Genomic DNA, 23,452 nt, shown 5'->3' on the forward strand with positions numbered 1-23,452 from the left:
CAGCCACATTCCCAGGACGCTCCTGAGGCTCTGATTTTATCTGGGAGTGCTCGGCAGGAATTTCCGGATTTGTTTTCCATGTGGGAGTGGATTTTCCATGGAGTTGTAATTTATTCGTCAGGGCAGCACCAACCTCCCAGATCTCATCAGAACTTCACTTACAGGCAGAAAAACCTGGAAGCTCAGGCCGAATTCCTTCATTTCTTTGGTTTCTGGGAGCTGTGGAATTCCCTGTTTCCCACACTTTTTTAGGTGGAATAAAAGCAGTGGAGTTGGGAAGATTTAAACTCACTGAGTAACACAGAGAAAATCCGATTTAATTTGAACGGCAAAACCTGCGAGGAGACTCCTAAAAAATCCCAAGGAAAAAAACTCCGGCACTTCCTTTTATTCCTCAGCTTTCGTTTGCCCTTCCCAAAATATTCCTAACACCCGGCAGGATCCATCCAGGGGTTGGATTCCCTTACAATTCTTGTCAGGGAGGTCTGGATTTCTTCCTGCCCCGGAGGGAATTCCTTTCCAACCTCATTTTCCTCATTTTTCCATGCTGTTGGATGACTTCTGCTCCATCTTTTCCATTTTCCCTCCCTCTTCCCGAAGGCTCTTCCATCCTTTCCAGGCTATCCAGGATAATTATTGTGGAATTCCAGGGATTCCGGCTCAGAATGAACTTGCTGGAAGTTTAAATGTTCCATAATCCTCCCCCCCACCCTCCCTTTTCCTTTTTCCTTTAATCCCGAGCTGAAAGAAACCGGGCTGGGTTATTACAGATTAAAAAAGAGGAGGATTTATCCCTCGGCTTATCGGGATCACCATTCCCACTTAATGAGATCGGAGGAGCAGGATTATCCACGGAACAAGCAGGGATGAGTTGGGGTGGGCAGGAATTTCCGAGGATGCTCCTCCTCAGGTTCCTTTGGGTCTCATCCCATTCTTTTGGGATCCAGCCCTGTTATCCTCAGGGATGCTGCTGGGAGGGAGCATCCCAAGGACACCGGGAAGAGGGAATCATGGAGATTTTCCCTCAAAAGGAGAATTCGGGAATTCTTTCTTGCATTCGTCTGCCTCTGAACCTAAGCAGGGGGTTGGTGCATTCCCAGTTTTCCAGAGGAGCATCCAAAGGGAAGAGGGAGCTTTGCACAATCCAGGCTCGGGAAGAGCAGATAAATCCCTGTCCTGGATTCTTGGATGTGCCTTTCCCACCTTTGGAAGCAAACCTGGATCCTCCCAGGGAGTGGGAAAACGGGAGCACAACCCCTGGGGTTGGCGCAAGGTGAAGCCGGAGGTTCATTGGAATTCCTGGCAGGTTTTCCGCCGCTTTCCGCCTCCTTGGCAGCGGAACTTTGCTCATTTTCCCAGGGCCAGGCGGAATCTGATCCCGCGGCTCTGTCAGCCTGCATCCCGAATTCCTCCTGAAATCTCCTGGCGCGGATAGGCCGGGCTGGCAGTTCCAGCAGGAGCTGGGAGAGTGGGAAGGTTCTCCTTGGATCCATGGAAAATGCACCGAAATTCCCTTTTCCCCTCTGAATTGTTCCCTTTTCCTGGTTATCCCAAGGATCCCCAAGTTAAAAGAACTGCAGGATCATGGAATAATTTGGGTTGGAAAATTCAAACTCATCCCATTCCACGGGCAGGGACACCTTCCGCTATCCCAGGTTGCTCCAAGCTGGCCTGGGACACTTCCAGGGATGTGGGGCAGCCACAAATTCTCTGGAAAACCTGGGAATGCCGAGCACGGGAATGTCCGTGCGTGGGAAAAGGATCCTCTTGGATCCGGCCGCTCTCCAGGGTGCTGAAGGCCCTCCTGGGGATTTGGGAACTCCGCATTATTCCCTGAGTTCCCACCTTCCTATTCCTCCTCGAATCCAGGATAAACAGGGAAAACTGGGATACATTGGAACAGCAGGATGTAGGGAATGTGGGAATTGCTCCTTTTCCATCTCCAGAGAGGTTTTTAAGCTGGAGCTTGGATGCTGGGTGGTCTCCACAATTTGGGATGGGATTTTAAACCCCACTTGGGTAAAACGCGGCTCAGCTGAGCTGAGTTTAGGGCGGATCCCGCTCCCCATGGTGGTGACCTCCTGAGGTAATTCCAGCTGGAATTGTTTGGGGATCCAGCTGCCTCCAGGGTTTTCGGGAGCAGGGAACAAAATCTGCTCCCTCTTCATGCGGCTTCAGGGATTTTTCCTCTGGACAAAGCTCCTCTGCCCATCCCTGTAGGAGCAGCCTTTATTGGATATTCCCAGTATTTTTTATTGGATATTCCCAGCAGTTTTTATTGGATATTCCCCAAGCCTGGAGGCAGGGAAAGAATCCACCATTCCCTTTTTCTTCTGGGTGAAGATCAGCTCTGACTTCCCACTCCTGGAAGTTTTCTGTGGTTCCCGAGGAGCTTCCCGTGCCGACATCCCTGCTCCTCATCGCCGGCACTCGGGGCCAGCCCCTCTCGTGTCCCACAGGCTCTTCCCAATCCCACAGGCTCTTCCCTTGGATTTCGTTTGCCCTTCCCAAAACATCCCCTTGGATTTTAAACCCAGCAGGATCCATCCAGGGGTTGGATTCCCTTACAATTCTTGTCAGGGGGTCTGGATTTCTTCCTGCCCCGGAGGGAATTCCTTTCCAACCTCATTTCCCCTACTTTCCACGCTGTTGGATGACTTCTGCTCCATCTTTTCCATATTTCTCCCCTCTTCCCGAAGCCCCTTCATTCCCTTCCCTCAGCTATCCAGGATGGTGGCACCGCCAGCCACTCCGGGTTTAAGGACACAGCCCCGTTTGTGAGGGTTGGGATCGCTCCCGATCCTGCTCCGTGCGGGATAAAGGCCCCTCTGTGAGCCCAGCCGGGCGCCGATGGAGTGCGGGGCCCCGGAGAAGCTCCCGTCCCTGCTGTCACCTCGGTGCTGTCACATTCCTGAAATCTGGCTTCGGCATTCCCGGCAGACCCGGCCACAAAAGCTCCTTGTTGGGATCTCCTTGGGATGGGGTTGAGGCGATCCCAGCTGGGAGCGGGAGGAGGGGAGGGACAGGACGGGGCTTTGTGCCACCCGCACGTGCCCGGACACTCAGGGACCTCCTCTGGTGACACTTCTGACAGGCTGGGGATGTTGGGAATGTTCAGCCTGGAGAAGGGAATGTTGTGGGGGGATATCGGGATCTGATCCGTGTGGGCATATCGGGATCTGATCCGTGTGGGGATATTGGGATCTGATCTGAGACCTCAGGATTTGGTTTGGTTTGTGTGGGGATATCAGGATCGGATTTGTGTGGGGATATCGGGATCTGATCCGTGTGGGGATATTGGGATCTGATCCGTGTGGGGGTATCAGGATCTGATCCGTGTGGGGATATCGGGATCTGATCCGTGTGGGGATATTGGGATCTGATCCGTGTGGGGGTATTGGGATCTGATCCGTGTGGGGGTATTGGGATCTGATCCATGTGGAGACCTCAGGATTTGGTTTGGTTTGGTTTGTGTGGGGATATTGGGATCTGATCCGTGTGGGGATATTGGGATCTGATTTGTGTGGGGATATCGGGATCTGATTTGTGTGGGGATATCGGGATCTGATCCGTGTGGGGATATTGGGATCTGATCTGTGTGGAGACCTCGGGATATGATTTGTGTGGAGACCTTGGGATCTGAAGGGGTTACAAGGAAGGAAAAGGGAATCTGCAGCAGGAATTGGGATGGCAGGACAAGGGGATGGGTTCAGGCTGAAAAAGGGGAGATTTGGGCGAGATATTGAGAAGAATTCTTCCCTGTGAGTGTGGGGAGGGGTTGGGATGGAATTCCCAGAGAATCCATGGCTGCCCCTTCCCTGGAAGTGTCCCAGGCCAGGTTGGATGGGGCTTGGAGCCACCTGGGATAGGGGAAGGTGCCCCTATGGGGGTGCTGGGGGATCTTTAATCTCCTTCCCAACCCAAACCATTCCATGATTCCGTGATTCCCCCTCAAATCCACTCAATGAATTGATAATCCCATTTCCTTCTTCCCTTAAATCCGGAAAATTGGAATTCTAATATAAAATATCCTAAACCCAAACTTCCTGTCGAAACTTTGCGCTCCTCCCTTTATTCCCAGAAAAGCTGGAATTTGGGTGAATCCATCCACGTATTTTTTTACATCCAACACTAGAACTGCACATTTTTAAGGGCAGATTTTCCCAAAAGTCCTTCAAACTCTGATTTTGCACATCCCAGGCTGTCATTCCCTACCGACAGCTCCGGGATCCAGCTGCCAGTGCCCCACAGGGATTTATTCCCGGCCATTCCAGCAGCTGGGATCAGGCCTGGGGATTTTTGGTTGACCTCGTCTGAATGCGTTGACCCCGGTGACAGCTGCGAGGCTGAGCTGGCCCCGGCCCAGGACAGCAGGCTGCTCCCGAAGGTTTGATTCCAGCGATTCCAGCTCCTTTGTCTCCCTTTTCCAGCCTTTGTGGTCAGGCCTGGGCTTGGGATGGAGGTGGGAATGATTCCTGGGAGGAGCACGGCTGAGCTGGGGGGAATTTGCGGTTTTCGAAATGTTCCTGGCAGGATTTTGACCCAAATCCCGGATTTGGGATGGAGGTGGGAATGGACACTTCTCAGGAATTCCCATCCAGGATGGTTCTCAGAATTCCTCTTCCAAACCAAAGCAAGGTGAAAAACCGGGATGCACATGGATATTCCAGGGATGAAACACCCCAGGAAGCAAAATAAACCCTCTTTCCCAAGGGAAAAGCAGTTCCTGCCCATTGTCCGGTGGAAAGGGGGTTGGAATGGCTGGGATTGATCCCGAACAGCTGCTGGGATGCGGGAGGGCAGATGGCACAATTATCTCTGGAATGGGATGGGCAGCGTGGGGCTGTGGGAGGCTTTGGGATCCACCTCCCCGCAAACCTGAGCCGGGAGAGGCTGTGGAGGGACTTGGGGAGATTTTGGGATTCTTTTCCCACTAAATCTGAGCTGGGAGAAGCCACAGAGGGGTTTTGGGAGACTTTGGGATCCCCTTCCCACTAAATCTGAGCTGGGAGAGGCTCTGGAGGGGCCTTTCCCAGGAGATCCCCTGGCCCTGGCCCTGTGCAGGTGGATGTGCCAGTCCGGGATGTGCCAGTCCGGGATGTGCCAATCCCAAATTTTGCCACCTCGGAGCGATCTGTGCCACCCTCCTGCCATTTCTGCTCCCGATCTGTGCCACAGCCAGAACTGTGCTCGGGATTGGGCTCCAGAGGCCATAAAAAACCTGGGATTTGGGATTTGGGCTGCTCAGGGATAATTTTAGCCCCGTGCTCCATTGGAGGAGAGGGAACAGGGGGAATGGGGTCCTGGGATGGAGCTGAGCCCTCTGATCCAGCGGTGTGGGAATCATCCGGCTGCTCCAGCCACATCCTTGGAATCTCATCCTGAAACCTCATCTCGGGGCCTTTTTGGGGGAAAAGGATCCAAAGGGTCCTGCCTGGCCCCACTGGGAGCTGGGGAAGGGGTGTGGGATGTGGTTTTTAAGCAGGGAAAGATGAAATGGGAATGCGGGAACAGCTGGGAAGGCTGGAAGCAGAGGAGCAGGAAGTTCAGGGTGCACCGAAGTGTTAATTGGGATTTCCAATTAACTCCAACACTCAGCCTCGAGTGTTCATCAGGAAGATTAAAGGAATCTTATTCCCCCTCACTCTTTCCATTATTCCCTCTCCTTCTTCCCTTTATTCCCTCTCCTTCTTCCCTTTATTCCCCTTGATTCTTCCCTTTATTCTCCCCCACTTTTCCCCTTTGTTCCCCCTTGTTCTTCCCTTTATTCCCACTCATTTTTCCTTTTATTCCCCTTGATTCTTCCCTTTATTCCCCCCCACTTTTCCCCTTTGTTCCCCCTTGTTCTTCCCTTTATTCCCACTCATTCTTCCCTTTATTCCCCTTGATTCTTCCCTTTATTCCCCTTGATTCTTCCCTTTATTCCCCCTCACTTTTCCCCTTTGTTCCCCCTCATTCTTCCCTTTATTTCCCCCAGGAGAAATTCCTGGGATCATCTCCAGGCTCAGGGAAGGTCCTGTGGACACCACCCGGAGATGCCCCGGGGCCACCGCGGCTCCAGCCCCGCACAGCCAGAGCCAATCCCGCTCTGCTCCTGGGGAAATCGGGAAGCTGAGGCCTCTCTGGGCAGGACTTCCTGGCTCTGGGCACTGGGAAATCCCAAAATCCCTGTAAAGAACCAGTCCAGCACTGGGACAAAGTGACCTGCGGGGGTCTGGGAGGTGCCTTCGTGGCCACCCTTGGGAATGCTGCTGTTCCCTCCTCCTCCTCCTCCTCCTCTCCCTTGGAAATCATGGAATGGCGCCAGGGCAGGAGCAGATCCACTCCAACATCCCATTTTTCCTTTGATATCCTGATGGAACATCCCAGGAACTGCTTTAGGCATCCTGAGTAAATTAAAACCCGCTCGGCCTCGCTCAGATCTTGTCTCTCTTTAATGTTCCCTCTCCAAGAGGCTGGAGCGCATTTTAATTCCAGCAGATCCAGGGAAAACCGGGAGAAGGAATGAATCCATCAGCAGGGATGGGCTTTGATGGTTTCAAATCCCGAGCTTTTCTCCTCTCACTGTCCCATCCCTCTCCCTCCCAGCCCCATTCCAATTTTCCAGCGGTTGGAAATCTCTCTGCCGTGCCCGCTGGGCATCGCCCAATCCCAGAAAATCCGGGATCAGCTGGGCTGGAATTATCCCGGCGGTTCCCGAGGGTTAATCAGGAGCAAAGTGGAACTGAGCAGGGTTTGTGGTGGGGGAAGGAGGATTTGAGGGGGTGCTGGAATTGGAGGGAACTGGGATGGGATTCCGGGAAGTGCCAAAACCTCGGGAGTGGCTCCTGGAAGCTCCAAGTTCCCACAAAAGTGGGAATTTTGGTGGTGGAGATAGGAACATTCCCCTTGGCGCAGCGTTAATTCCATATTGGGATACGGGAGCTGGAAAACGGAATGCTGCTGTGTTCGCTCCCAAATATCAGAATTCGGATAAATCCAAGCCAGGAAAAAGGTGAATTCTTGGAGGGCACCTTGGAAAGCAGGAAAATGGGAATTCTTGCACCAAAAGGGGTCCCCAGGGCTCGGACCCGGCACTGGGGCACCTCCTCCTCCTCCCAGCCTTCCCTACTCCCAACGTTTAATCGGGAAAATGGGAATTGCATATTAATGAGATGCTAATGAAACCACGGATGGGTTCGGGCCATTCCTCATTTAAAGCTACAAAGCGGAGCTTTGTTTTCAAATCGGGTTTATCGCTCCTGGGCCCGCCTGATTAGTCCTAATCTCCCACTGCCCTTTGCCGAGAAATTCCCGCTTTTATTCCCTGGGAAGTCTCTCCCGAAGTTCCTGCACCGCCCTCCAGGGAAATCCCGGCCGCCTCTGTTCCAGTCAGCACCTTCCAACAATTATCCCAACAAAGATTCCCTGTGATCCCCCGTTATTCCTCTGCGCTTTTCCTGCTGTAAAACCGAGCTGGGAGAGAGGGGGAAAACCAACAATTCCAAGCTGGAATATGGGTGGGATACTCAGAAATTCCTGACTGGGAATTCTCAGTGCCGGGGATGTCTCTGCTCTGCTTCCCGCTGGATGGGGAACAAAAGGAAGCTGCATCTGGGAACAAAACGCCGTCACCCCCTCCCTGCTGGCAGCGGGGACACGGGGACAGGCCCGGGCTGGCACTCGGGCACGGGGAGGGCACAGAGTGGGCAGTGTCCGGTGCCACAGCTCCATTGTTCCCGCGGGAAAAGGCAGGAAAAGGGAGAAAGTTGGAATTATTGATCAGGGTTGTGGAGGCTCAGCCCTTCTCCGGGATGGAGGGGCTGGGATGAGCCGGCGCTGGGTCTGTGGGGAGGATGGAGAGAGGGAAATGGGGATTTTTTTGGGATGTGGGGGGCTCAGGGAGTCATTCCAGGGATGTGGAAAATCCTCCGGGAATTCAGAGCTGGAGCTGATGGGAATTGTTGGATCCACACTGGTGTGGGATGGGGTCATTCCAGAGCAGCCAGGGATGGAGCAGTGGGAAGCACAGGCAGGAGGTTTGGAGCTCCCCGCAGCCTCTGGAATTCGGAGCTGGAGCTGATGGAGCAGAATTCCCTCGGGAGCTGGGAATTAGCGCCGTCCTCCTCCCAGGAACGGAGCAATTCCGTGACTATTTAAAGCCAGGCTTTGCCTGCTCCGCTTTCCCAAACTCTCCTCCCGCTCAGATGCTCGGACTCCAGAGGCTCTGGAAAAGCGGGAAAGGGGCTGGGAGCAGGGCTGGGATCACCAAGGATCCCTCCAGGAAGATTTTCCTCCTAATTGAACCCAACAACAACAACAAAAGGGATTTTTTCCCTATTTAATAATAAATCAGGAGAATTTTCCCGATGGGAACAGCCAGGAAGGGCCTTTTCCCACCTGCTCCGGGCAGGAGCAGCTTCCAGAGGGTCAGCTCCGAGCTCTCCCTCATTCCTCAGGAATAATTTTCCAGCTGGGGAGCAGATTCCTCCCCTTTCCTGCATGGATTGGTGTTGCCATGGCCACCAGTGAGGGATGCGATCCCGAGGGATGCGGGAGAGCAGCAGGGAAAGGATTGGGAAAGCCAGAAAATCCCAAATAGGGGTCTGGCATCCTGCAGGAATGCTCCGGATCATCCAGCTCCAAGCTTTTTGCGGGATTCCCTGACATCCTAAAGGGGTTTTGTGCCTGGATCCTGTGGGATTCATCCCTCCCGCAGGGAAATTCTGGTTTTTCCACAAAAAAAATGCTCAGAGCGCTCGTTCCGGCTTGAGCTTGGAAAAAAGGAGATAAATCCTTCCCTAAGCCATGGGAGGGAGATTCCCAATTTTCCACATCACCTCAGCCAGGGCGGGACACGCTCTGCGTTCCCACATTATCCTGGGAAAGCCAGGGAAAAACTTGGAATGGTTTTTTTGGACAGGTCGTGCCCGAGGTGGACAGGTTGTGCCAGATGTGGGATCCTTCCTCCTCTCCCTGAATTTTTCATGGAAAACCTCAGTATTTGACTAAAGTTGGATTCCAGCTCCAATTCTGACCTGCAGAATTCAAGGAATTTGCTGATCCAGGCCTCATTCCCGATTCCTGCTCCTTGTTTCCCTCAGCTCCGGGGTTTTAATAGATTTTCACACTTTTTCCATTGAATATTCCCAGCAGGAATCTTTGGCGGATCGGAGATGAGTTGGGAGTTATTAAATATTGAAATTTCCCTTTCCTTTGGTTTTTTTCCATGGCTTTAAACTCCACAATTTTCCTGTGGATTTTCCCTCCCGCTTCCAGTGCTGTCAGCAAGGGGAGATTTGTGTTTCCAAGGATTTGTAGGACACGGATTTCACCTTTTCCAGGGATTTTGGGAAGCTTCAGCAGCTCAGGGAATAAAAATCCTCGTTTCATTCATCCCTGGCTCAATCCATCCCCCCATCCTTTGACCTTTTCCAAGGAAACCCTGAATTCCAACCTGGCCTTTTAATTCCCCCAAATCCCTTTTATTTTTATGGAATTTTTGTTTAACCACGGCATCCCTGGGCTGCCTCCTGAGCTGGGTTTGTGCCAACTTCATTATCCCGGAGCCAAAAGCTTCTCCCAATTAATTTATTCCCGTTTTGGAGGCAGCTCCGGAGGCAGATGGAGAGGTGGTGACACCGGGATTTGATGATGGAGTGACAAAGGGTGACGATTCTGTGGAGAGTGACGGGAAAAGTTGGGAGAAATGCCAGGGATGGGTGAGAAAAAACAGGGAATGGCGAGAAAAAACAGGGAATGGTGGGAAATAGCAGGGAATGGTGTTGCCCTCCTCATTCCCAGCCCCGGGGAATGAATAAATTTGGGATTTCACCCCATTCCTGTGGAAAAGCTCCATCTGTCCTCGAGGGCTGTCACAATTCCTGGGGAAGGAAGCAGGAATGGGATTACCAAACCCTGCCAGGAATGATGGGACACATGTGGAGCATCAACTTTGGGTCACCAGCTGGGTTTTTTGGGAATAAACTTCCCTGGAAATGTCCAAGGCCAGGTTGGACGAGGCTTGGAGCAGCCTGGGATGGTAGAAAATGTCCCTGCCCATGGCAGGGGTGGAGCTGGATGGGATTTGAGGACCCCCCAATCTGAATCTTCTGGAATTCTCCTTTAGGATATTGGATGCGTGGTGGGGACACTGTGGGATTGGTTTGATTTTAAGTGGATAACGGATAAATTCCATGGATCAAAGTCTCCCAGCTTTCATTACACTTGGAGGAATTGATGTCTCCAGCAAAGCCATTCCCAGCTGGATTTGGGATGAGCCAAGAATGAGCAGGGAGGGGTTTTCCTTTGGAAAACTGCCTAAAACCTGGAATTCCGTGACTTGGTCGGCTCTTTATGGAAAGCCATCCCAAGGCCCATTCCATGACTGCGGAATATCCGGTGAAAGGAGATGTTTGGTGCAGATCTGTGACTCTCCAAACGTTCCCATCCTTGGAGAGGCTCCGGCTGCTCCAGGCCCAGCTCTGGGATCTCCTCCCTGGGTTGTTCCCGGCAGCAGGAGCGGAGGTGGGAGCCGGGAAGCTTTTCCAGAGGCTCAGGATCCATCCCAGGGCTGTTTTTCCACCTGATTAACCCTTGGCTGATCCCAGGGCCAGATGCCACCAGGAGGGGTGGCCCAGGGACACTCTGGGGACAGGCACTGCCCGCGTCCCCGTTGCCACCGGCTCCGTGGGTTTTCTGGGAACAGCGTGGGATGGGTGGCCCCGGAGAGGAGGTGACACAAGGGCCCAGTGTCACCTCCAGCTGTCCTGAGCTGCCGGCGGGGTTGGGATGGGATTTGCTGGGATGGGATTTGCTGGGATGGGATTCGCTGCTCCATTGGGAATGGGAAAAGGTGCCCGGAGTGTCCCTGAGTCACCGCCCCACAGTTTTTTGGGATTTTCTGTTGGGATTCCTGGAAAAGTGGTGCTGGAGCAGCCCCAGTGTCCCGCAGTGTCACATGAGGGGACACAGGGAGGGGTGGCACCAAACTTTTCCCATTCCCACCTGGATTTTTCCCTTTTCAATCCCTATTTTTCACCCCACTTCCTTTCCTTGTTCCTCCCAAATGAATCTCATCCTAATTAAGCCACGGTGTGTTTTTTCCAATCAAAATTCCAATATCAGGAGGGCCGTGAATGCTTTTCCCTTTGAAATTCCAAGGAAAAACAAGGAGTTTTCAACGTAACTCATTACCTAAAAAGCCAGCCGTTCCCGAGGTGCAGGAATCCTCTGCACTCCCTTTGTTTTCAACCAGATAATTCCAAAAAATTGGGATTTGTTTTCTGCTGGGGGAAGGAAAATCCCTGGGAAGCAGTGGGAGGGTGGGAAGCTGATTAGCGGGATTGGATGTCCTGCTGTCCCACACATCCCGCAGGATCAGCGCCGCGGGGACAATTCCCAGCTGCCACAGGGATGTTGGGATTCTCCGGCTGCTTCCAGCCACGTTGGGGCTTTCCAGGGAAAATTCTGTGCTTTCCTTTTCCTTTTTTTTCCTGGATCGGGAAGGTTAAATTGTATTTCTGCTGGAGCCGAGCGATCCCATTTATTTCCCATTCCTGCCGCTTCTCCCACTTGACCTTGGAATGACACTTCCGTGGAGTTCCTGTCCTTAATGGAATTCCAGCATTTCCTCCCGTTCCCGGAAGGACAGGAGGATAAATCCATTCCCATTTTAGAGGGGCTGTGACGGATGAGGAGCCCTGGAGCTGCTCCCGCTCTCCCGCCCCGCTCCAAGTGGGAATGATTTAATCCTGGAATTAGAACCCCTCCCACCCTGAAAACGCAGCCTCAGCTCTTCCAGCAATGATCCCATTCCTGCTATTCCCAGCTATTTCTGGGATAGAATCCCAGGGACAGCTGCTCCCAATCCGGGAGATTGAACTCTAAATCCCAAATCTCCTCCCTGCCCGCTCCAGAGTTCAGGGGATTCATGGATTCATTCCCGCTTCCCACAGGAGGGATCCTGGTGGGTGATTTTGGGAAGCCATCCCCATTCCCGGTGAAATCCCGGAGCTCTCCCTCAATGCTTTTTTTTGTTTGTTCCGTTCCTTTAAAAATGCTTGGGATTGAGCCTCACCCACGTGCCAGGCGGGAGAGATCCGGGGAATGAAAGGAAAACGTGGAACGTGGCAAAAATTCCATGGAGGAGCGGGACAAGGAATCAGGGGCTGGGAGAAACAGCCCCGAATGTGTTCCTTAAAGAGGTTTTCCTTAAGGAAGTGCTGGGAATGCAGCGGCAGGAAGAGATAGGCGATTATCCCAAAAAAATGGAGTTTTTCCAGAGGGTTGGGAATGGTGGTGGAACCTCTGTTGCTTGGAAAGGTGTCCTTTTTTCCAGGAGGTCCGGGAAATCCTTTGGGATTACAGCAGGGATAGAGGCTGGAGCCTCAATATTTCACCCCGGGATGCGTTTCCCATAAACCCCTGGCTTTCCCTGTTTCCTGGATCCGCAGGGAAGCGTTCATTGCTGGGAATGGTTGTTTTTTAAGGAGGAGAGGATGGAATGCCGATGGATTTGCCGGGGTTTCTGGGAAATGTTTCCCAGAACAATTGTGAAGGCTGGAGCTGAGGTCGGAAATGGGAATGGGAACAAAGTGCTGCTCTCTCCTCCGGGCGGAGGAAAGCTGGGAGTGCTCCCCCCGCTCCCAGGAAAAAGGCAGATCCACCCCTTTGGAATTTGGAATTCCATTTGGAATGCCAGATGATCCTGTCCTGCCTTTGTGATCGTTCCCTTCCTTCTTTCCATGGATTTTCGGGCCGTAAGTCCCAACATTTACTTGGGATGGTTTCTTATGGGTGTTGTAGGGATGCAACATTCCGTGGAATTCTGGGATGGTTTGGGATGAAGGGAGCTTAAAGCCCATCCCATTCCACCTCCCACACCTTCCACTATCCCAGGCTGCTCCAACCCAGCCTTGGATGCTTCCAGGGATGGGGCAGCCATGGATTCTCCAGGAATTCCATCCCAGCCCCTCCCCGCCCTCCCAGGGAGAAATTCCTTCCCAATATCCCATCTAAATCTCCACTTTTCCAGGGCGAAGCCGTTTCCTGTGTCCTGTCCCTCCATCCCTTATCCCAAATCCCTCTCCAGCTCTCCTGGAACCCCCTTAGGCTCTGAGCTCTCCCTGGATCCTTCCCTTCTCCAGCTGAACATTCCCAGCTCTCCCAGCCTGGCTCCAAACAGTGGGAATCACATCCATGGGTGCTTTTAAAATCCCTGATTCCCGTTATCCCAACCCAACAGGATTTTCTCCTGTCAGTAAAGTCGCTCGGTGCTCCTCCATCAGCTTTAATTGAGCAATAAAAGGGAGCTGCCGGAATGTTCCCTGGGAACAGCAATTCCCGAAGTTTTACTGCTCCTCCTGCAGCTGTAAATCAGGATAAATCGGGATAAGTTGGGATGAAAGTCCAACTGCTGCTGGGAGCATCCTGCTGGTCCTAACGAGATGATTAAACCCAATCCCTCCCTCACTGTGCAGCTCCCGCCGCTGTGCCGGGAGAATTCCCTGTTCCCGGCGGGAGCAGCCAGGACAATGAGGGGCTGTGTTCTCCAGGACCCACCTACATGCGCAGGAATTGTTCCCAGGGATTGTTCCCGCTGCCCACATCTGCTCTGGACAAAGGGGCCCTGGAGGAGCCTGGAGGAGCCTGGAGGAGCCTGGTATTTTCCAGGGGATGAATTCCCTGTGTGCTTTTCCTTGCTCCCGGTCAGCGCCGCTCCGTGCAATCCTATGGATCATCCTGGATCGTTCCTGCAGGATTCCACCCATGGGTTCAGTCTGGGGATTCTGTGTCACTTTTAGAGCTCAAAAGTTGTCTGGCATTTCATTTCTTCCTGATATTCCTGGATTTTTGCATTCCCATTGCAGTGGGGATTGGCCCTACAGGGATTTGTAGGGAGAAGCTGTGGCTGCCCCTGGATCCCTGGAAGCGTCCAAGGCCAGGCTGGAGCAACCTGGGATATTGGGAAATGTCCCTGCCCTTGGGATGAGCTTTAAATTCACTTCCCAACCCAAACCATTCCAGGATTCCCTGATTTGCTGTTAGAGTTTGAGCTCAGCCCTTTTATATTCCTGTATTTCCAAATATCCCCCAGGAATCTGTGCCAGGAAATTCTTCCTTCCCTCTCAGCCATTCCTCACCCCCAAATCCAAGGAAAACAACAAATTCCTCACTTTTCAGACCCAAACTGCTCCTATTTGGACCCTTTATAAACCCCCACTGCCTCACACCCGGGGGTAAAAATTGGGATGAAGGATCCTCCTTTTTGCCGTTTTGGGATTTGCGTTTGTTACCAGAGGGATAAAAGGCGTCCGGATGGAAAATGGGATCCCGGGAAGTTGTATGGGTCTGCTGGGAGTGCGGCACATCTGGCAGGGAAACAGCTGGATCCTGGCTGGGAATGGGATTATTTGGAGACCGGTTGGGAAAGATTCCAGTCCTAGAATTCTGCTGGATCAATGCCAGGTTTTTTGGGACATGAGGGACTCCAGACCCCTGAGCTCATCCCAGTGCCCTGAGGGATTGGATATTCCTCAATATTTCTTATGCATAAAAAAAATTATTATTAATGTTTTAAATGGCAAATCCGTTTTTTTATTCGATCCCACGGGCTCCATTTGTATCCCACTGCTCCTGGAATTTTCCCTTGGTCCCTGGGCACTCTCTCCAGGATCAGAGCCCAAACAACCCCATAAATCCTTCCAGTGGGACAATCCGAGGCTCAGGAGAGCTGTTCCGTGTTCCCCAAAGTCTGGACACCATTCCTGGCCCGATTCCCACCCCACACAAACATTTTTGGGGCGGAAACGCCACGTTCCCAAAGTTTCCGAAGGGAATACGCCAGGATTGGCTCAGTAATGTGACTTCGGGGTTTGGTTTTGTTATTTTTTTCCAGCTGAGGATCCCTCTGGCTGTGCCACCACAGGGGACATTCCAAGGTCACCCCAAGGTACATCCCAAGGTCCTGAGGCCACCCAGGGAAGCTCCAAGATGATCCCGAGGAGAGCCCAGGTCACCTGCGCCGGAATCGCCTTCGCCCTCTGCCTCCAGCACCTCGTCAGTGCCATCGAGGTCCCCCTGCATTGTGAGTTTGGGATTTATCCTCCCCAGTTCCTCTCCAAAAATTCCCCACTGGAATGGGGAGGAGGTGGGATGAAGGTGGGAACAGCCCAGGTCGATTTTCTGTTCCATGGCTGAGTTTTCCTCTCCACCGTTGGGTTTTCCTCTCCGCTGTTGGGTTTTCTCCTCCACATTTGGAAGGAAAAGGGTTTTTGTGTAGGATTTGCAAGGCCTGGCAAAAACTCCCTGGATTTGTTTTATGGCCGTGCTGGGAATGGGATTGCTCCTGAATTAACCTCCTGTCTTTTCTCCTCTACGCTTTGCCTTTGGGAATAACAGCAAATATCCAGAGTGAATGTAAGTGCTCCCTGCCCTCTGAGTGGCCGTGTCCTTGTCCCCGAAACTGCACGAGGGGTCCCTGAGCAGGGTCTGGTGGTGGCACTGGTGGCACGTGGGGGACATTTTTGAGCCCCTTTCGAGCCACTTCTCTCACACATCCAGGTTGGGAAGGGCCTGGAAAGGCTGGAGCAGCTCGGGAAGAGCTCCTGGCTGTCTGTGCTGTCCCTGGAGTACAGTCTGGGCTGTGTTTGCCATGGAAAAGTTGTTCCTGCAGGGAATTGGGTTTGGAGAAAGGCAGGATTCCCCTTCTGGCACCTGTGCCAGGCTCAGCCCCACGTCCTGATGTGTTGGGAGCATCCCTGGATCTCAGGGGTTGAGGAAACAGCCTCAGATCTTCATCCCAGGGGCTGGGATCTGCAGTTTGGAGATCAGGGCTGGGTCCTGTTCTGGCCACGGGGCTCCTGTGTTCCCTTTCCCATCCCTGCATCCCTAAATACCAGGTCTTGTTCCAGCCACGGGGTTCCTGTGTCCCTTTTCCCATCCCCATTCTCCTAAATTCCAGGTCTGAGCTCCTTTGGGGCCATCTTGGGGGGTTGGAGTCTCTTCCTTGCACCAGGAATGTCTCGGGATCCCTGGCCCAGCCCCTTCTGAGCTGCAGATCCAGGATGAATTCCCACTGGATTCACCCTGCAGGAGCAGGAGGATGGAACTGGGACATTCCCTAATGACACCAAGATACGGAGAGGGAATTGGGTTTTTTTGGTACTTAAAGAGAGTCTGGACACTGCGATGCTCCGAGAGCTGATGAATTCAGGGAATTCATGGGAATTTCCTCAGGATTCAAACCCCAAATCGCACACCCAGCCGGGGGAAGGAGCTGAGATCCCAGCAGGAGTTGCTGCGGGATGGCACAGAAGGATCTCCCCCGGTTCCTCACGGGATTCCCTTCCCTTGCAGTGCCCCAGCCCCCCACAATCACCAAGCAATCCATCAAGGATTACATCGTGGATCCCAGGGATAACATCTTCATCGAATGTGAAGCCAAAGGCAATCCCGTTCCCACGTGAGTGCATTCCCAGCCCTCCTCCCAGCATCCCCCAGAGCTCTGGAGCCTCTCCAGCTGTGCCACCTTCCCTCCCCATCCCATCCCATCCCATCCCATCCCATCCCATCCCATCCCATCCCATCCCATCCCATCCCATCCCATCCCCATCCCATCCCATCCCATCCCATCCCATCCCATCCCATCCCATCCCATCCCATCCCATGCCATCCCATCCCATGCCATCCCATCCCATGCCATCCCATCCCATGCCATCCCATGCCATCCCATCCCATCCCATGCCATCCCATCCCATGCCATCCCATCCCATCCCATCCCATGCCATCCCATCCCATGCCATCCCATCCCATCCCATCCCATGCCATCTCATCCCATCCCATCCCATGCCATGCCATCCCATCCCATCCCATCCCATCCATCCCGTCCCATCCCGTCCCATCCCATCCCATCCCCATCCCATCCCATCCCCATCCCATCCATCCCGTCCCATCCCATCCCATCCCATCTCATCCCATCCCATCCCATCCCATCCCATGCCATCCCATCCATCTCGTCCCGTCCCATCCCATCCCATCCCATCCCATCCCATCCCACTCTTGGCACAGCGCAGGTAAGGACCTCACAGGGGAAATGGTTCCAAACCCAGCTTTTCCTTGCCATTCCAGCTTTTCCTGGACACGGAATGGGAAGTTCTTCAACGTGGCCAAGGATCCCAAGGTGTCCATGAGGAGGATGTCGGGGACTTTGGTCATCGACTTCCACAGTGGGGGCCGGCCCGACGACTACGAGGGCGAGTACCAGTGCTTCGCCAGGAACGACTACGGAACGGCCCTTTCCAGCAAAATCCACCTCCGGGTTTCCAGTGAGTGATTCCCGGGAAGCGGAACAGGGCCGCGGGAGGTTTGGGGGGGAATATCGAGCGCTCCAACAACTCCAGGTGTGTCCAGGTGTGTCCAGGAGCGAGGGGAAGGAGTGGGGTTGTGGCTGGAGCTGACAGGGAATTGCTCGGGATGGGTTTGAAGGGATGGATTTGAGGGTATGGAATTGAGGGCTTGGAATTGAAGATACGGATTTGAGGGTGTGGATTTGAGGGAAGAGTTTAAGGGGATGGATTTGAGGGGATAGATTTGAATATGGAATTGAGGACATGGATTTAAGGGGATGGAATTGAGGGCATGGAATTGAGGTTCTGGAATTGAGGGTGTGGAATTGAGAATATGAATTTAAGGGTGTGGATTTCAGGGATGGATTTGACGGCATGGATTTAAAGGTTTAGATTTGAAGGATGGATTCCAGGGAGTTTCGCACACGCAGAGACGAATTTTGTACTGAAACCAGGCCGCATCCAGCGGGAATTGCTCCGTGGGAATCCTTCCCTCACTTTCCTTTGCTTCCCGTGGCAGAGTCTCCGCTGTGGCCCAAGGAAAAGGTGGATGTGATCGAGGTGGATGAGGGGGCCCCACTGAGCCTGCAGTGCAATCCCCCCCCCGGCCTCCCGGAGCCCGTCATCTTCTGGATGAGCAGCTGTGAGTCAGGAGCGCCTTTCCCACCGGGAATCCTGGGAATGGCGGCTCCATCACCCGTGGGGTCTCAAATAACCGTGGGTGGGGTTGTTACTGGTAGTTTGGGGTTGGTTTCTGTCAGTTTGGGGTTGGTTCTGTCAGTTTGGGGGTGGTTCTGTCAGTTTGGGGTGGTTTCTGTTAATTTATGGCTCTTTCTGCTAGTTTAGGGCTGGTCCTGATAATTTAGGGTGATTCCTGCTAGTTTAGGGTAGTTCCTGTTTGTTTAGGGTTGTTGCTGCTAGTTAAGGGTATTTTCCTCAAGTTTAGGGTAGCTTCTGTTCATTTAGGGCACTTTCTGTTTGTTTAGAGTTGTTTCTGTCAGTTTACAGCAGTTTCTGCTAGTTTAGGGTCATTACTGCTAGTTTAGGATCATGGCTGCTAGTTTAGGGTCATTACTGTTAAGTTAGGGTAGTTTCTGCTAGTTTAGGGCCATTCCTGCTAATTTAGGGTAGTTTCTGCTAGTTTAGGGTCATTCCTGCTAATTTAGGGTAGTTTCTGCTAGTTTAGGGTCATTACTGTTAATTTAGGGTAGTTTCTGCTAGTTTAGGGCCATTCCTGCTAATTTAGGGCCCTTCCTCCTACTTCAGGCTCACCACCGCTACTCCACACCTCACACACCTCATCCCTCCCTCACCTCCACCATTCCCCTCCTCCGTAAATCCCGCCTCCCGCTGAATTCCCGCTGTTCTCCCGCAGCCATGGAGCCGATCCCGCAGGACAAGCGTGTGTCCCAGGGCCACAACGGGGACCTTTACTTCTCCAACGTCCTGGCGCGGGACGCACAGACCGACTACAGCTGCAACGCCCGCTTCCACTTCACCCACACCATCCAGCAGAAGAACCCCTACACCCTCAAGGTCAAAACCAGTAAGTGCCTCACTGGGCGACCAGTTTGGGCTCTATCCCGTAGGGTTTTCCAGCTGGGAATCCAGCAAGGGAAGAGTGGCTCCTGTGGTTTGGTTAGGACGGGGTAAGAGTGGATTTGGGTGGGGAGTGGTGGTTTTGGGGTGGGTGGGGAGGGAGGGGTTGTAGTTTCCTGGTTTTAGGGTTCCAGAGGTGGCCTCGCGTAGGAATTCCGTGTGTTTGGGATGAAACTGGGAGTGTTTCAGTACCTACGGAGCGTTCCCACCATCTCCAGGCAAATGCAGGAGTCGCCAGTTCTGTGTGTTTGGGATAAATTAGAGAGAGCTTGGACACACCTGGAGTATTCCCACTGTCTCCAGGCGAATGTAAAATATCCAGAGGTGATTTGGTGCGGGAATCACCAATTCCGTGTCTTTGGGATAAAACTGGGAGTGTTTTGACACAAGTGAAGCGTTCCCACCATCTCCAGGGAAATGCAGGAATCACCAATTCCATGCGCTGGGGATAAAACAGGGAGTGTTTCCACATTCCCACCACATTCAGGGAAGCATAAAATATCCAGGGATTGTTCCCTGCTTTGGGAAGGTGCAATTGGTCGTGGTTTGCTGCAGGTTCTGGCGCTGCATGAGGGGATTGGATGTGGGAAAACGAGTGTGGAATGTGGCTGTGGATATTCCTGGGCGTCCTTTGCTCCGGGAGGTGTCTCCAGGAGGGTTGGAGCCTCTGGAATCCGGTGGGATACTCGGGATGGGCGTTCCCAGGTGTCCCCACTGAGCATTGATGAGGGGACACGAGGGGCTCTCTCCGGAGCCTTTCCATGGGCTCCAGGCTCTTCCAGGGCAGGTTCTTCTCCAGGAATGAGAATTCCTGAAGGAAAAGGAATTCCTGGTGTGCTGGGGTGACTCTGGAAGAGGGAATGGAGGCAATTTGAGGGATGTGAGGACCCTGAGCTGTGACAGGGGCTCCAGGTGACAAAATCCTCAATGAACATCAACCACCACTGGGCAGAAGCTTCCACACGTTCCCAGTATTCCCAGTAAATCCAACTGGGAGGTGCTGGCTGGTTTATTTGGGAAGCACCAGGTGCTCCCGAATCCCGGTGGGAGGAATTTGATTTGATTTCCCGGCGGCTCGAATGAACACGGATGTGATTAAAGGGACCTGAGAATGACGAGTTTTCCACCTCGGTGTAGCAGCTCCTCCTCGGTGCAAAGCTGGAGTAGGGAATCAGGGATTGAAGTGATTCCAAAGGGTTCTTTTCCAGTGCTGGGAACGTGGGCAGGTCGTTCATTCCGGATATTATTTGTAAATTCCAGATATCATTTGTGAATTCCGAATATTTGTCTGTTTGCGGAGCTGGGCAAAGAAAATCCCAGCTTTTATTTTTGGGAAAAATCCCGGCAAACAAAGATCTGTGGGGTTTGGAGCCTCCAAGGGCTCCGTGCTGAGGTATTTATCCAGCTCTGGAAGTAGCGTGGATGAAATCCTGGGGGATTTTCATGGATTTGAGCTCCTTCTCCTTCTCCCCTCATCCCTTCGCTCCCAGACCATGGAAAATGGGATCATTCTCTTCCAGTTTTCCTTGGGAAACAACTGCTGTAAGATCAGAAGCAAATTCCACCCCGGGAGCCTCCCAGATTCCTTAATAACTCCAGAACTGAGGTTTTAATTTCCTGCGCAAAAAAATTATTTATCCATGGAATTGTTGGAAGGGGACGAGGTCGGATTTGTCCCAAGCCTTCATCCCTGTGTTTGGCTCCTTAAAAAAGTGCTCCCCAGCTCCTGAAAAATCATGGAATGTGGTGCAGGGGGAAACTGGGAAGGCTCCCTGGCTGTGGCCATCCCATGGGAAAAAGCAGCTGGAATATCTTTTCTTTCTAGTTAAAAAACAAGGGAAAAAACCCCTTTTCCCCTCCAAATTGCTCCACTTTTTGGGTTTTCCCAAAGATTCTGAAGACAAAAACATTCCAAGGAAATGTTTATGCCACAATTGCCACACTTTTATCTCTTCCCACCCCTTGGAGAAGGAAACCAGCCCATTTTCCTCCCGTTCCTGGCTGTGTTTGTCCTGGAAGGCGCCGCGCTCCAAGTGCTTTTGGATCCCTGCTCCCGCCCTGTTCCCCATCCTTGCTGTTTTTTGGGAATTCCCCATGTTGCCTTCCCGCCCTGTCCCGTCCTTGCTGATTTTTGGGAATTCCCCGTGTCCTCTTCCCACCCTGTCCCATCCTTGCTGATTTTTGGGAATTCCTCGTGTCCTCTTCCCACCCTGTCCCGTCCTTGCTGATTTTTGGGAATTCCTCGTGTCCCCTTCCTGCGCTGTCCCCGCGTCCCCGGTGCTGCTCACGGTGTTCTGTTTAATTGCAGAGAAGCCCCATAACGAAACGTCTTTAGGATATTCCCCCGCCATGTACCGCGGTGAGTCCACGCTGGCTTTAGCAGTCCTGGCTTAATCCAGCCCCGCCTAACCCCACTGACCCTATTCCCTACCCCTGTCCCCTTTGCTGTCACTGTGTCCCCGTCGTGGCCTCAGCTTCGCCAGAATTTATCGGCACAAATCCACCTGAGCGACCACAAAACCACACAAAGTTTCCCCCCTTTCCGCTGAGCGAGGTTTAAGTGAGTTAAGCCCGACCTGGGAGGTTTGGGGTTTATAGGATCTTCCCCACGCGGCTGAGCTGAGTTTGGTCCCTCCAAAGCTCAGGATTTAAATATCAGAGGCCTCATCCCTCATTTCTGTGTCTCCAGAAAAAGCATTCCCAGAGGGAGCATTCCTGGTATTTCCAGCTGAACTCAGGCAGGGATAAAAAGAGGGGGACAAAAAGAGGAATATTTGGGTTTTTCTAAAATCTGGTTGATTTCTGTGCAGAGAGGTTGGACATGTGCTGGATGCTTCCACAGCCTCCTGCCCTTTGTCCGGGCAGGGAATTCCCTCCGAATTCCACCCCTGCTGGGAAAAACCCATCCCAAATGATCCTTCAGGAAAAAAAAAGCAGGATGGCTGCCCTGGGAATGGATTGGAATTGTCAGCGATGTGTTGGGGTAACGAGGGCAGCCATGGGGGATTTTAGGGAGCAAGAGATGGGGCTGGCTTGGGAGCACAGGGAATCCCAGGAATGTCACCGCCTCTCCAAAGCCACCACGGATTCCAGCTGCTCCCAGACTCGGAGCTGTGCTGGGCAGGATTCACTTCCCGCTTTTCCTGCTGCTTTGGGAGTTGTGCGGGATCAGCCCCGGGAATGTCCCTCACTGTCCCCACCATGTCCCAGAGTGAAATCCCTGCCAGAGCTGGAGCTTCCCCGGGGCCTGGCACAGCCCAGGGCACAATTCCCATCCCATGGGGACTTTTGGGGATGAGGAGGGCGTTTGGCAGCTGGGAGCAGGGAGAACGGGAATGTGGGAAGAGCGGGATGTGCCAGGCAGGGCACGGCCAAGGGAATTGGGATACTGGCATTGGGAACAGGAGAATTTGGAGGAACTGGGAAAGGCTCCGCAGTGGAATCGGCCTGGGAGGAAGCGCTGGAATGGGCTGGACAGTCTGGAAATACTTGGAAAAATGGCTGGAAAAGGGATTGTCAGGAAAATCAGCTCCGGTGGGCGCGGCATGAAACCACCTGGAGAGGAGGGGAGAGGACAAGAGATTGGACAGGGACAAAGGGAATTCCAGTGTGGAGTTTTCCTGGGCTTCTGGATTTCCCACTGGATGTCTTTGTTCAGGGAGAAGGGATCTTAAGAGTCACTCGGTCAGGAAAATGGGATTTTATCCACACAATCCCATGGATTTCTATTCCTCTATTCCATGGCTGCATGGGAGAAACTTCCTGCTGTTTGTGTTGCAACATTCCATGGAAAACTTCCTGGCTCCAGTGGATTCAGATCCCCCTCTCCCACCCCTGTGCAGACCTGGACTCCAACCCAGCCCTTAATTAATAATTAACCAATAATTAATGAGCTGGGGGAAAAAAACCTCTGACCCTCAGCCCTTTTCCTGGAATTCTCCCTGGAATGACGTGGCTGGGAATGCTGGAGGCTTTGGGATACGGAGAGGGACGTCAATCCCAAGGATTTGAGGTGTTGGAAGGATTTGGGGCTCTTGGCTGCTCTTCCTTGGGGTGCTGATCCCTGAAATCCAGGCTCAGCTCCAGAGGCAGCTGGAAAAGGGCTCTGGAAGGCTGTGAATCCCATTCCCAGGATGCTCCCGAGCTTGGGAACGTGGTATCTGCTGCTGGTGGGGATGTGGAGCATGGGAGGTTTGTGGGACACTCGTCCCAAATTCCTCTCCAGGGCTGGGATAACCACGGGAAGTGTCACCCAGCCCTTGTCCCCAGGGCTTGGAGCGATGATTCCCTGAATTCTGTGGGCAAACCAGCCACAGTTATCAGGGAAAAACGATCCAAAAGGACAAATGGAAGATTTCATTAGCAGAATTTCCCACTTTTTTTCCTTTTAATGGAATTAAACCCCAGTTTTGTTGCCTTTCCTCTGTTTTTTTGGCAAACCTGAGGCGGTTTGAGGCTGGCCGTGCTGGGGCCAAGCAGCTGGGATGTGTCAGGATGGGAGGAACAGAGCTGGTGGAGGAATTTTA

The 23,452-nt window shown here is 52.8% G+C and overlaps 1 protein-coding gene across 34 annotated transcripts in view; it reads left to right on the forward strand.

Annotated features, from left to right (window-relative positions):
* NFASC (neurofascin) overlaps positions 1 to 23,452 on the forward strand; it is a 74,095-nt gene that overhangs the window by 2,688 nt on the left and 47,955 nt on the right. For 25 of the 34 annotated variants that reach the window (XM_048327646.1, XM_048327660.1, XM_048327649.1 and 22 more), the window contains exons 2-8: positions 14,879 to 15,067; positions 15,382 to 15,399; positions 16,339 to 16,444; positions 17,110 to 17,306; positions 17,848 to 17,970; positions 18,703 to 18,873; positions 21,235 to 21,285. In XM_048327646.1, the coding sequence (XP_048183603.1) occupies positions 14,974 to 15,067; positions 15,382 to 15,399; positions 16,339 to 16,444; positions 17,110 to 17,306; positions 17,848 to 17,970; positions 18,703 to 18,873; positions 21,235 to 21,285 (760 nt within the window). In that variant the 5' untranslated portion in view covers positions 14,879 to 14,973. The remainder of the gene's footprint in view (positions 1 to 14,878; positions 15,068 to 15,381; positions 15,400 to 16,338; positions 16,445 to 17,109; positions 17,307 to 17,847; positions 17,971 to 18,702; positions 18,874 to 21,234; positions 21,286 to 23,452) is intronic. The other 9 variants (XM_048327639.1, XM_048327661.1, XM_048327662.1 and 6 more) reach the window with 2 other exon arrangements.

This window comes from Corvus hawaiiensis, chromosome 24, assembly GCF_020740725.1.
Source record: "Corvus hawaiiensis isolate bCorHaw1 chromosome 24, bCorHaw1.pri.cur, whole genome shotgun sequence".
NCBI classification, from domain to species: Eukaryota; Metazoa; Chordata; class Aves; order Passeriformes; family Corvidae; genus Corvus; species Corvus hawaiiensis.